This window comes from Dendrobates tinctorius, unplaced genomic scaffold, assembly GCF_039654945.1.
Source record: "Dendrobates tinctorius isolate UK_male_01 unplaced genomic scaffold, ASM3965494v1 ptg000013l, whole genome shotgun sequence".
In the NCBI taxonomy this organism is placed as follows: Eukaryota; Metazoa; Chordata; class Amphibia; order Anura; family Dendrobatidae; genus Dendrobates; species Dendrobates tinctorius.
In genome coordinates, this window is record NW_027361681.1 from 13,409,896 (window position 1) to 13,425,113 (window position 15,218).

Below are 15,218 nucleotides of genomic sequence, written 5' to 3' on the forward strand. Positions count from 1 at the left end.
GGAGCGTTATAAGAGGGGCTGGTATCAGTCACATATGGTGTAATGTCTGGAGGATATATCAGTACTGGAGCGTTATAAGAGGGGCTGATCGCAGTCACATATGATGCAATGTCTGGAGGATATATCAGTACTGGAGCGTTATAAGAGGGGCTGATATCAGTCATATATGGTGTATGTCTGGAGGATATATCAGTACTGGAGCATTATAAGAGGGGCCGAAATCAGTTACATATGATGTAATGATGTAATATCTGGAGGTTATATAAGTACTGGAGCGTTAAAAGAGGGGTTGGTATCAGTCACATATGATGTAATGTCTGGAGGATGTAACAGTACTGGAGCGTTATAAGAGGGGCTGATATCAGTCACATATGGTGTAATGTCTGTAGCATATATCAGTACTGTAGCATTATAAGAGGGGCCGATATCAGTCACATGTGATGTAATGATGTAATATCTGGAGGTTATATAAGTACTTGAGCGTTATAAGAGGAGTTGGTATCAGTTACATATGATGTAATGTCTGGAGGATATATCAATACTGGAGCGTTATGGGGCTGATATCAGTCACATATGATGTAATGATGTAATATCTGGAGGTTATATAAGTACTGGAGCGTTATAAGAGGGGCTGATATCAGTCACATATGGTGTTATGTCTGGAGGATAGATCAGTACTGGAGCATTATAAGAGGGGCCGATATCAGTCACATATGCTGTAATGATGTAATATCTGGAGGTTATATAAGTACTGGAGCATTATAAGAGGGGTTGGTATCAGTCACATATGATGTAATGTCCGGAGGATATATCAGTACTGGAGCGTTATAAGAGGGGCTGATATCAGTCACATATGATGTAATGATGTAATATCTGGAGGTTATATAAGTACTGGAGAGTTATAAGAGGGGTTGGTATCAGTCACATATGGTGTAATGTCTGGAGGATATATCAGTACTGGAGCATTGTAAGAGGGGCCGATATCAGTCACATATGATGCAATGATGTAATATCTGGAGGTTATATAAGTACTAGAGCGTTATAAGACAGGTTGGTATCAGTCACATATGATGTAATGTCTGGAGGATATATCAGTACTGGAGCGTTATAAGAGGGGCTGATATCAGTCACATATGATGTAATGTCTGGAGGATATATCAGTACTGGAGCGTTATAAGAGGGGCTGGTATCAGTCACATATGGTGTAATGTTTGGAGGATATATCAGTACTGGAGTGTTATAAGAGGGGCTGATGTCAGTCACATATGATGTATTGTCTGGAGGAAATATCAGTACTGGAGCATTATAAGAGGGGCTGATGTCAATCATATATGATGTAATGTCTGGAGGATATATTGGTACTGGAGCGTTATAAGAGGGGCTGATATCAGTCACATATGATGTAATGTCTGGAGGATATATCAGTACTGGAGCGTTATAAGAGGGGCTGATATCAGTCACATATGATGTAATGATGTAATATCTGGAGGTTATATAAGTACTGGAGCGTTATAAGAGAGGTTGGTATCAGTCACATATGATGTAATGTCTGGAGGATATATCAATACTGGAGCGTTATAAGAGGGGCTGATATCAGTCTCATATGATGTAATGATGTAATATCTGGAGGTTATATAAGTACTGGAGCGTTATAAGACAGGTTGGTATCAGTCACATATGATGTAATGTCTGGAGGATATATCAGTACTGGAGCATTATAAGAGGGGCTGATGTCAATCATATATGATGTAATGTCTGGAGGATATATTGGTACTGGAGCGTTATAAGAGGGGCTGATATCAGTCACATATGATGTAATGTCTGGAGGATATATCAGTACTGGAGCGTTATAAGAGGGGCTGATATCAGTCACATATGATGTAATGATGTAATATCTGGAGGTTATATAAGTACTGGAGCGTTATAAGAGAGGTTGGTATCAGTCACATATGATGTAATGTCTGGAGGATATATCAATACTGGAGCGTTATAAGAGGGGCTGATATCAGTCTCATATGATGTAATGATGTAATATCTGGAGGTTATATAAGTACTGGAGCGTTATAAGACAGGTTGGTATCAGTCACATATGATGTAATGTCTGGAGGATATATCAGTACTGGAGCATTATATGAGGGGCTGATATCAGTCACCTATGATGTAATGTCTGGAGGATATATCAATACTGGAGCGTTATAAGAGGGGCTGATATCAGTCACATATGATGTAATGATGTAATATATGGAGGTTATATAATTACTGGAGAGTTATAAGAGGGGTTGGTATCAGTCACATATGATGTAATGTCTGGAGGATATATCAGTACTGTAGCATTATAAGAGGGGCCGATATCAGTCACATATGACGTAATGATGTAATATCTGGAGGTTATATAAGTACTGGAGCGTTATAAGAGGGGTTGGTATCAGTCACATATGATGTAATGTCTGGAGGATATATCAATACTGGAGCATTATAAGAGGGGCTGATATCAGTCTCATATGATGTAATGATGTAATATCTGGAGGTTATATAAGTACTGGAGCGTTATAAGACAGATTGGTATAAGTCACATATGATGTAATGTCTGGAGGATATATCAGTACTGGAGCGTTATAAGAGGGGCTGATATCAGTCACATATGATGTAATGTCTGGAGGATATATCAGTACTAGAGTGTTATAAGAGGGGCTGATATCAGTCACATATGATGTAATGATGTAATATCTGGAGGTTATATAAGTACTGGAGAGTTATAAGAGGGGTTGGTATCAGTCACATATGATGTAATGTCTGGAGGATATATCAGTACTGGAGCGTTATAAGAGCGGCTGATAGCAGTCACTATGATGTAATGTCTGGAGGATATATCAGTACTAGAGTGTTATAAGAGGGGCTGGTATCAGTCACATATGGTGTAATGTTTGGAGGATATATCAGTACAGGAGCGTTATAAGAAGGGCTGATATCAATCACATATGATGTAATGTTTGGAGGATATATCAGTACTGGACTGTTATAAGAGGGGCTGATGTCAGTCACATATGATGTAATGTCTGGAGGATATATTGGTACTGGAGCGTTATAAGAGGGGCTGATGTCAGTCACATATGATGTAATGTCTGGAGGATATATCAGTACTGGAGCGTTATAAGAGACTGATATCAGTCATATTTGGTGTAATGTCTGGGGGTTATATCAGTACTGGAGCGTAAGAAGAGCTGATATCAGTCACATATGATGTAATATCTGGAGGTTATATCAGCACTGGAGCATTATAAGAGAGGCTAGTATCAGTCATATATGTTGTAATGTCTGGAGGATATATCAGTACTGGAGCGTTATAAGAGGGGCTAATGTCAATCATATATGATGTAATGTCTGGAGGATATATCAGTACTGGAGCGTTATAAGACGGGCTGATGTCAATCATATATGATGTAATGTCTGGAGGATATATCAGTACTGGAGCGTTATAAGAGGGGCTGATATCAGTCACATATGATGTAATGTCTGGAGGATATATCAGTACTAGAGTGTTATAAGAGGGGCTGATATCAGTCACATATGATGTAATGATGTAATATCTGGAGGTTATATAAGTACTGGAGAGTTATAAGAGGGGTTGGTATCAGTCACATATGATGTAATGTCTGGAGGATATATCAGTACTGGAGCGTTATAAGAGCGGCTGATAGCAGTCACTATGATGTAATGTCTGGAGGATATATCAGTACTAGAGTGTTATAAGAGGGGCTGGTATCAGTCACATATGGTGTAATGTCTGGAGGATATATCAGTACTGGAGCGTTATAAGAGGGGCTAATGTCAATCATATATGATGTAATGTCTGGAGGATATATCAGTACTGGAGCGTTATAAGACGGGCTGATGTCAATCATATATGATGTAATGTCTGGAGGATATATCAGTACTGGAGCGTTATAAGACGGGCTGATGTCAATCATATATGATGTAATGTCTGGAGGATATATCAGTTTCTCCCATCTTACCCATCATGTCCAAGACGCTCTGGTGATTGGAAATGATGACGCAGGGTCCATCAATCTGAAAATTCTCCAAACCTTTCACCTCAAAGCGCAAGCCAAACGCATACTTCATGGTACGGACAAATGCCCGTATTATCCTAGGGGAGGAAGCAAGTTATATCTGAGTATTGTACGTCTCATTTACCAGATGCTTCTCGCCCAAATTAAACAATCCACAGGGGAGAAATCTGCATGTGTGTCATGTAATAGAATAAGTTCTCAGCAATAATTCATCATCAGACGTTATACCTTTATTATAGTAGGCGCTATTCCTTCCATAGACATAATTCCCAAAAGGAATATTGAAATTATCAAATGGTAAGTCCTGACTCATCGGTGATGAATGTACACAGGACTGTGCGCACTGTACAATAATAACCATAAGACATCAATGAGAAAGAGGAAATCGCTGCTGCCACCTGGTGGTCCAGGGTGGTACATATGTATCGCAGTGTAATAATAAATAATAATTCTCATGATTAGAATACTTTAGGTAAAGCAGACATCACATCTTCTCTGCACTCTTAAAGGATAAAAAGTAACCGTTGATAAAACCTGTTTTCCTTGGTTCTTTGGTTACTTTACATAGGAGTCATGAGGAAAATGTTCAAGACCCAGAGATGTTTGTATCTGGCATTTATACAGACCCAGTTAGGACTGAATGCTGTGTATATGGATTGTAAGGCGGGGATCAAACATGCGAGGAATATGGCCGAGTCTCCCATGTTAACACCCGGCACTGCCGCCAGCACTCAGGAGCGGAGCGTGCGGCTCCATGTATGGCAGTGCCGGGTGTTAACATGGGAGACTCAGCCATGTTTCTCCCACGTTTGATCCCGGCCTAAGGCAGATACACACGAGGTCAAAATTGTTGGTACCCCTCGTTTAATGACAGAAAAACCCACAATGGTGACAGAAATAACTTGAATCTAACAAAAGTAATAATAACTAAAAAAATCTATGAAAATGAACAAATGAAAGTCAGACATTGCTTTTCAACCATGCTTCCACAGAATTTAGGAATAAAACTCATGAAATAGGCCTGGACAGATATGATGGTACCCCTGAAAATAACGTGACAAAAGGGACATGTTAAATCACGGTGTGTCCACTAATTAGCATCACAGGTGTCTACAATCTTGGAATCAGTTAGTGGGCCTGTATAGAGGGCTACAGACACTCACTGTGCTGTTTGGTGACACGGTGTGTATCACACTCAACATGGACCAGAGGAAGCGAAGGAAAGAGTTGTCTCAGGAGATTAGAAAGAAAATTATAGACAAACATGTTAAAGGTAAAAGTTATAAGACCATCTCCAAGCAGCTTGATGTTCCTGTGATTACAGTTGCACATATTATTCAGAAATTTAAAGCATTCTATAATGCTGTAGATAAGCCCCCGGTCCGACCTGAAAGATAAGAAAAATATGTTTTATTATACTCACCCAGGCGGTCCGGTCCGATGGGTGTCGAATGTCCGGTCCGGCACCTCCCATCATCTTGCGATGCCGCCCTCCTGTTGCTTCATCGCTCCCTGACATTGTGCTCCTGCGCAGGTGCACTTCCCTGCCCTTCCTGTACGTGGTCGCTGGAGGAAAATTGATGGCAAATCAAAGAGACGGATAATATGAATGCTAACAAAAGAGCCCAGAAAAACAGATTAAAGGTGAACTTCAAGCTCAAGGAACATCAAAGTCAGATCGCACCATCCGTCGTTGTATGAGCCAAAGTGGACTTCATGGGGGACGACCAAGGAGGACACCATTGTTGAAAAAAAGTCATAAAAAAACAGACTGGGATTAACCAAACTACATGTTGACAAGCCACAAAGCTTCTGGGAGAATGTCCTATAGAAAGATGAGACAAAAATCGAACTTTTTGGCAAGGCACATCAGCTCTATGTTCACAGACAGAAAAATGAAGCATATGAAAAAAAGAACACTGTCCCTACTGTGAAACATGGAGGAGGCTCTGTTATGTTCTGGGGCTGCTTTGCTGCATCTGGCACAAGATGTCTAGAATCTGTGCAGGGTACAATGAAATCTCAAGACTATCAAGGGATTCTAGAGAGAAATGTGCTGCCCAGGTCATGGTCTTGCAACAGGATAATGACCCAAAACACACAGCTAAAAACACCCAAGAATGGCTAAGAGGAAAACATTGGACTATTCTGAAGTGGCCTTCTACGAGCCCTCACCTAAATCCTATTACGCATCTTTGGAAAGAGCTGAAACATGCCGTCTGGAAAAGGCAACCTTCAAACACGAGACAGCTGGAGCAGTTTGCTCTTGAGGAGTGGGCCAAAATACCTGCCGAGAGGTGCAGAAGTCTCATTGACAGTTACAGGAATCGTTTGATTGCAGTGATTGCCTCAAAAGGTTGTGCAACAAAATATTAAGTTAAGGGTACCATCATTTCTGTCCAGGCCTATTTCATGACTTTAACTTTTAAAAAAATTCTGTGGAAGCATGGTTGAAAAGCAATGTCTGACTTTCATTTGTTCATTTTCATTGATTTTTGATTTATTATTACTTTTGTCAGAGTCAAGTTATTTCTGTCACCATTGTGGACTTTTCTGTCATTAAGAAATTTTGACCACGTGTGTATATCCAGGGCTGCCTTCCCAATACAGGGATGGATGCACAATGTGCAACCTGCCAAAATAAGGGCACTTTTAAGAATAAGTGATACTTGGCTCCTAGGATATGATGGTGTAAGACACTTGGCTCTGGAAGTAGGAAGGTATCAGACACTTGGATAACAGGGTAGGATGGAATCAGACACTTGGCTAATAGGGTAGGATGGTATCAGACACTTGGCTCTCAGATACAATGGTATCAGACACTTGGCTCTCGGGTAGGATGGTATCGGACACTTGGTTCTGGGGGTAGAATGGTATCAGACACTTGGCTCTGGGGGTAGGATGGTATCAGACACTTGGCTCTTGGGGTAGGATGGTATCAGACACTTGGCTCTGGGGGTAGGACGTTATCAGACACTTGACTCTGGGGGTAGGACGTTATCAGATACTTGGCTCTGGGGATAGGACATAATCAGACACTTGGCTCTGGGGGAAGGACGGTAACGGACAATTGGCTCTGGGGGGGAGGACGGTATCGGACAATTGGCTCTGGGGGAAAGACGGTATCAGACAATTGGCTCTGGGGGTAGGACGTTATCAGACACTTGGCTCTGGGGGAAGAACGGTATCGAACAATTGGCTCTGGGTGAAGGACGGTATCAAACAATTGGCTCTGGAGGAAGGACGTTATGAGACATTTGGCTCTGGGGGTAGGATGATATCAGACACTTAGCTCTCGGGTACAATGGTAGCAGAGAATTGGCTCTCGGGTATGATGATTTCAGACACTTGGCTCTGGGGGTAGGATGGAATCAGACACTTGGCTCTGTGGGTAGGATGGTATCAGACACAGATCTTGAGGTAGATTAGTATCAGACATTTGGCTCCTAGGGCAGGATGATAACAGACACTTGGCTCTTGGAGTAGGATGTTATCAGAGGCACATGACAATTATGTTTATGACTTTGAAATCTTTTAATTATCTTTATATAATTGCCTTGAAACGTTTTCATTTCCTGTTCTGTCCAGATGTCACCGTATCCCAGAATTCCAAGCGGAGGAAGTTCACCGACCACTATATTGGGACACCCAAGTGATGGGTGCCTCAATATGGAAACTGCTGCTGGTACCAACCTATTGCGCGGTACCACAAGCGGAACACCGTCGCACCACACACACACACTCTATACGCCGTACGCACGACACACACTCACGCAGCCTCTTGCGCTGTACCACCAGCGGAACACCGCTGACATTACAGCAGAGGATCACAGAGGATTTTGTGAGGTAAAATATTTCACTGACTGTTTTTAAACAATATTTTACCTCACAAAATGTATCCTCTGCGATCTCCTGCTGTAATGTCAGTATTGTCTTTTGCTTCCTCCCCTGCCCAGGAGCTGTGGTATGTTCTGTACATGGTCAGGCACAGGGGTGAGAGAGACAGAGCACAGGGGGGAGACAGCTCAAACAGGACAGCACATGAGGGGAGAACACAGCACAGGAAGGAGAGAGACATCAGACAGGGGGATAGTACATGGGGTAGACAGGTCAAAAAAGAGAGCACAGACGGGAGAAGTCAGTACAAGAGAGAGTGGATAGGTGGGTGAGCACATGGGGGGGGCGAGATTCTCAACGCTGCAAAGCCTGCACCCATTGTGACATTACCGTACTATGAATAAACTTCATTTGCAGAAAACACAAATCTCAATTATTTTTTGTCTTTAACTGCAAAGTTTAGTGGTACCCAGCTATCAGGACAGTATGTTGGGCCACCTACCTGCCCCTGACCACCAGCTCTGTGACGGCTCACTGCCACTGGTGACTTCTTAACGCGTTTCATGTCATACTCAGATCCCTGAAGAACTGAGCAGAGCTCTTACTGAACTGCATAAAGCCTGGAACGTTAATTGCCTTCCAAATAATTTCCTTCACGCTGTGTAAATTTGCAGACACTCGGCAGAAGAATGTTTGCCCAATTACTTTCAGTAAATGACCATTAAATATTTCATCTTTTTCTCTTCTCGAACTGTGAATTGATTTCTGGAGATGAGGATGTGAGAAAGTTGTATTTTTCCAGCAATTTGTCATTTGACAGGACATTTTCTGTTACCTCTTCAGATTATTCCAGGAAAATGTCTCACTCACAAAGGAGCACATTGCCAGGTGGGGAGCTTGGCAAACAATGGGGGAACAGCAACCGGACTTCACCCGATTCTATACAGAGTCTTGGATAATCACCTACCAAGTTGATGACTTTATAGTAGATTTTTCCTTGGCTTTACCCTAGAGGAGAAAAAGCAGCCTTGGGATTTTCTCACTTGCCGCATAAGCAATGCCTATAAAGCCAACGTGTACCATTCCACATCTGTCCGGACAGTGAGCAAGAGGTGTCCTATATTTATGGGATTCGTCAGCCCATTATAGAGGAGGAGGTATTGAGGTATTAGTGGTCGCCTCAGAGATTTGTTAAGGTGCTGGATAAACAAGATGCAGACTTGGCAGGTTTAGAAACAAACTCGCATTCATTGAGGTCTTAGAAACCGTCAGGACAATATGCTGAACTTTTTATTGTCCAGTGATGACACTTGGGGGAGAGGCCACAATCTTACCACTTACATTGGATGTGAATTTGCTTTCTTGCAGTTCGATCACTGCACCGAAACAGCAATGCAGAGAGTACACAGCAAATGGATGACAAAGGCAGATAAGTGGATTGTGTGTTCACTGCTCAGAAACGCAAAATAAAGCCACTGGGCGCAATAAGAGGCCGATAGAAGAAGAGGCTTTGGCAGAAGAAGTGCTTAAAGGGGCTGCAGTCAAAATGCCAATCACACATCAGAGAAGTCACGATGGAGACCCTCAACGACCCTGAGTCCGAGGTGGTTTAGCATATGTGCTCATTTAATAGATATAACAAGGTAACTGCTGGATGGTATTTCAACTTGTTTCTGGGAAAGCTGGGAGAGTTAACAAGAACCGGAACCAATTTCAGATTGAATGCTCCAATTTCACTGAGGGTAACTCCCATCATCCTGGTGTTTTATCTCATCCAACTCTAGCAAAACCTATAAAATGCATACTTTTGATATAAAGGCAGACAAGTTGTGAAGTCAGCACACGGTGCGCGCTCACGTGATCAGCTCCACTAATTGTAAAGTGCCGCGGCATAGGAGATCATTAATACTCTGCTGCTTATCTCCAGCCCCGACTATTCTTGGAGCACCAGCCTTGACTTTAGACCTTTGTAACTACTGCTTGTTTCCTCTCACCTTCAGGTGGAGTTTAATCTATGGACGCCCACAGCGATGCGGTAAATATTCAAGAGGCCCAGGAGGCGCTTAGGATGCAGGAGCGAAGGAAAAGGGAAGAGATGATTGACTGACAAGAGCCGCAATAAGGCATGAAACCGCGTGATAATAGTCGTATTCTAACTGGATACCAACCAGCGATCACAATAAAGGACTGAAAACTGCGCAATTAAGGATATTTGTCAATCAGGTCTGAGAAACACCTTTGTGCAGCAACATGGTGGCACATACAGCAATATGACAGTGCAGCAACATGGCAGCACAAGTAGCTAATGCAACAAGATCTGTCACTCAAAATCATTATCTCAGTAAATTAGAATAACACAGGTCAACGAAAAAAAAATTTTTTTCTGGTGTCCAAAATATTTTAATGAATTTGGGGTATTTTTGGGGTGCTGATTCTGAATATGTCATCAGTTTTGCCAGATTGGCTCAAGTTTTTGAGATTTTTGGTATCTTATTTATAGCACTTGTTGGTAAATGCGACGCATCATCTCATTAATTTCTTTGGATTAGTACTTGAACTGAGCAGTTCTCAATATAGTTTTGTGTTAATTAGTGTTCTAAAAGTTTGTTCATAGCTTGATTTTTGCACTAACTTTATGTTGTTGTCTGTTTTCCAGTGAAAAGCATGAACTCATCATGAAGAAGTTGTCTTAACGATCCAGACTCATTCTGTTACATTTGTGGTGAATATACACTGCCAAAACATAGAAGAAACATAACACACTTCGTAAAAAAAGTGTATTTTGCCTATTTTGGGGTTATGCTTGGGGACCAAGACAAGTTTTGGGCACCACACATAGTGTGCAAAGCATGTATCGAATTATTACGAAAATGGAGCAAAGGACAAAGAAAAAGCTTCAAATTTGGTGTTCCAATGGTGTGGAGAGAGCCAAAAAATCATCATGATGACTGTTATTTATGGTAAACACAGGTACAGGCACATCTTCACAATGAGGGACAGGCCTTCTTGCAGATTCCATGTTACTCCCATTTTCGTTTCTTATGCTTATTGAATCCTTGCACTTGCACTGCACAGAAATAACAGTCATCATGATGATTTTTTGGCTCTCTCCACACCATTGGAACACCAAATTTGAAGCTTTTTCTTTGTCCTTTGCTCCATTTTCGTAATAATTCGATACATGCTTTGCACACTATGTGTGGTGCCCAAAACTTGTCTTGGTCCCCAAGCATAACCCCAAAATAGGCAAAATACACTTTTTTTACGAAGTGTGTTATGTTTCTTCTATGTTTTGGCAGTGTATATTCACCACAAATGTAACAGAATGAGTCTGGATCGTTAAGACAACTTCTTCATGATGAGTTCATGCTTTTCACTGGAAAACAGACAACAACATAAAGTTAGTGCAAAAATCAAGCTATGAACAAACTTTTAGAACACTAATTAACACAAAACTATATTGAGAACTGCTCAGTTCAAGTACTAATCCAAAGAAATTAATGAGATGATGCGTCGCATTTACCAACAAGTGCTATAAATAAGATACCAAAAATCTCAAAAACTTGAGCCAATCTGGCAAAACTGATGACATATTCAGAATCAGCACCCCAAAAATACCCTAAATTCGATGAAATATCTTTGGCACCAAAAATGCTGTTGACCAGTGATTAACAAAAAACACCTGCAAAGGCTTCCTAAGCTTTTAAAAAGGTCCCTTAGGGTATGTGCACACGTTGCGGATTGCTGCGGATAATTATGGCTTACAGCCACTGAAAACCCAAAAGTCATTATCTCAGTTAATTAGAATACTTTATAACACCAGCTTGAAAAAATGATTTTAAAATCCAAAAACTACTGAAATTTAAATTCAGTAAATGCACTCAATACTTGGTCGGGGCTCCTTTGGCATCAATTACTGCATTAATGCGGGGTGTCAAGGAGGCGATCAGCCTGTGGCACTGCTGAGGTGTTATGGAAGCCCAGGTTGCTTTGATAGCAGCCTTCAGCTCGTCTGCATTGTTGGGTCTGGTGTCTCTCATCTTCCTCTTGACAATACCCCATAAATTCTCTATGGGGAAGGTGAGTCAGGTGAGTTTGCTGGCCAATCAAGCACAGTGATACTGTTGTTTGTAAACCAGGTATTGGTACTTTTGGCAGTGTGGACAGGTGCCAAGTCCTGCTGGAGAATGACATTTCCATCTCCATAAAGCTTGTTGGCAGAGGAAAGCATGAAGTGCTCTAAAATTTCCTGGTAGACGGCTGCGCTGACTTTAATCTTGATAAAACACAGTGGACCTACACCTGCAGATGACATGGCTCCCCAAACCATCACTGTGGAAACTTCACACTAGACCTCCAGCAGCTTGGATTGTGGCCTCTCCACTCTTCCTCCAGACTCTGGGACCTTGATTTCCAAATGAAATGCAAAATTTACTTTCATCTAAAAACAACACCTTGGACCACTGAGCACTGAGTCTAGTTGTTTTTCTCCTTGGCCCAGGTAAAACGCTTCTGGCGTTGTCTATTGGTCATGAGGGGCTTGACACAAGAAATCCACACTTGTAGCCCATGTCCTGGATACGTCTGTGTGTGGTGGCTCTTGAAGCAATGACTCCAGCAGCAGTCCACTCCTTGTGAATCTCCCCCAAATTTTACTAATTTCCTTTTCTTAACAATCCTTTCAAGGCTGCGGTTATCCCAGTTGCTTGTGCACTTTTTCTACCACACTTTTTCCTTCCACTCAACTTTCCATTAATATGCTTGGATACAGCACTCTGTGAACAACCAGCTTCTTTAGCAATGACCTTGTGTCAGTGACTGCCTTCTGGACATCTGTCAAGTCAGCAGTCTTCCCCATGATTGTGGAGACTACTGAAACAGACTAAGGGTATGTTCTCTAGGAAATGTGCCGATTTACAGTACAATGTTAATCTATGGGAAATAAAAACCGCTGTGCACATGCTGTGCAAAAATCATTGCGGAAACGCAGCGGTTTATTTTCCGCAGCATGTCCATTCTTTGTGCGGATTCCGCAGCGTTTTTACACCCATTCCATTATAGGAATCTGCAGGTGTAAAAACGCATGCCAAATCCACACAAAATCCTCAATAAATCCGCAGGAAAAATGTGCGGATTTTGACCTGCGGATTCTGACAAAATTAGCAGAAAAATCCGCACAACAATCCCCAACGTGAGCACATACCCTAAGGGAATTTTTAAATGCTTAGGAAGCCTTTGCAGGTGTTTTTTGTTAATTATTCTAATTTACTGAGATAATGACATTTGGGTTTTCATTGGCTGTAAGCCATAATCATCAACATTAACAGAAATAAACAAGTGAAATAGATCACTCTGTGTGTAATGACTCTGTCTACTATATAATTGTCTAATTCTGTCTGTCATGGAAATCCCACCTCGCTGATTGGTCGCGACAGTTAGACCGCGACCAATCAGCGACAGTTGCTTAGTCGTCGTGACAACACGGCCGCATTGCTTATTGTACAGGCACATTACAGCTGTTAAAGGCATCACTGCTGCGTTGCTCATTACACAGGCACAGTCCTGTACATATTCTGGAGTACAATACATTAGGTAATTAGGTAACAGTAGAACAGCTCTGGGTGTAACTTGTGTACAATACATTAGGTGACAGCAGAAAAGTGACTGCAGCTCTGGGTGTAACTTGCGTACAATACATTAGGTAAGAGCAGAACAGTGACTGCAGCTCTGGCTGTAACAGGAGTATAATACATTAGGTAAGAGCAGAACGGTGACTGCAGCTCTGGGTGTAACTGGAATACAATACATTAGGTAAAAGCAGAACAGTGACTGCAGCTCTGGGATTTACTGGAGTACAATATATTAGATAACAGCAGAACAGTGACAGCAGCTCTGGGTGTAACTGGACTACAATACATTAGGTAACAGCAGAACAGTGACTGCAGCTCTGACTGTAACTGGAGTACAATACATTAGGTAACAGCAGAACAGTGACAGCAGCTCCGGTTGTAACAGGAGTATAATACACTAGATGGTGGCCTGATTCTATCGCATCAGGTATTCTAGAGTCTCTGTTAAAATAAAAAATAGTTATATACTCACCTTCCGCCGACCCCCGGACTTTGTCCCTCCTCTCACCACGCTCCCGGTCCCAGTAATGCTTAGCGAGAAGGGCCGGAGATGACGTCACTCTCGCGAGAGCGCGACGTCATCAGCGGTGTTTCGCACTAAGCATTACTGGGACTGGAAAATGCCGGGAGCGTGGAGAGGAGAGAAAGAGTCCGGGGGCTATCGGATGGTGAGTATATCACTATTTTTTATATTAACAGAGACTCTAGAATACCCGATGCGATAGAATTGGGCCACCATCTAGTATAATATAAGAGATTCACTTTTTGTATTGAAGAACTGAAATAAAATAACTTTTTGATGACATTCTAATTTTGTAAGGAGCACATGTATGTCATTATTTTAGGAGGTTAAAAGGGGTGGTCTCATCTTCTTAAGCAGGTAAAATTGCAAAGTGCTTGTAAAAACAAACAACTATGTATTTTTTCGCCTATTTAAAATTCTCTCCTTTTGCAGAAAAGGTTGGATTTTTATAAGGCGTGTTTCAGTCTCAGAAAACCTTGTTCCCAGTTGTAGTTTGATTTAAGAAAACTGTTTTTTCATCACCCTCCATGGGTCCAACGCTGAGCGTCCACTGCACCGGTGTCATGGTCTGCAGCGCTGCTATCATGCCGAGAGTTCTGCAGGTAATAATGGAGCTCAGCAGCTCTGAGAGGCAGGTGTCGTTGACTCACGCAGAGCTGCTGAGTTCTGTTACCGGCTGCAGGGCTGTCAGCGTGACACCAGCACTGCAGACAATGTCAGACACTGGGAGCAGAGGTGGAGGGCTCAGCACTGGACCCGGGGAGGCAAAGTAATGTACAAAGACCCCCTTTACTTCTATAATTTGCTGCTTATTGCCTAGATATGTTGCCATGTTGCTGGCATGAGCAGTCAAATCATCATGAGCGCACTGCCACTCAGCGAACAGGAAGCAGATTCAACAATCCGTTTAAGTAGGGGTGCACCACAATGGACAGAGCTTATGGCTGCAATACATGGCTTACTTCTATGGGTCCCACTATAACTAACGTCACTTGGTGTAGGATTCATACAGAAGCTAAGGAAAAATAATATCCTGGCAGCTCCACACAGCAACAACATACTGAGTGACTACCCACTGGGTATTCATGTGCATGAGGCCGTGGAGTTATGAGGAGACATCAGGGAGGTTGATGTTGTGAGTCATCTTCCACCAGACTC

The 15,218-nt window shown here is 42.1% G+C and overlaps 1 protein-coding gene across 1 annotated transcript in view; it reads right to left on the reverse strand.

Annotated features, from left to right (window-relative positions):
* The window catches only part of AGPAT2 (1-acylglycerol-3-phosphate O-acyltransferase 2), a 54,201-nt gene that overhangs the window by 26,853 nt on the left and 12,130 nt on the right, over positions 1-15,218 (reverse strand). The window contains exon 2 of the mRNA XM_073559450.1: positions 4,014-4,147. Coding sequence (XP_073415551.1) covers positions 4,014-4,147 — 134 coding nt within the window. The remainder of the gene's footprint in view (positions 1-4,013; positions 4,148-15,218) is intronic.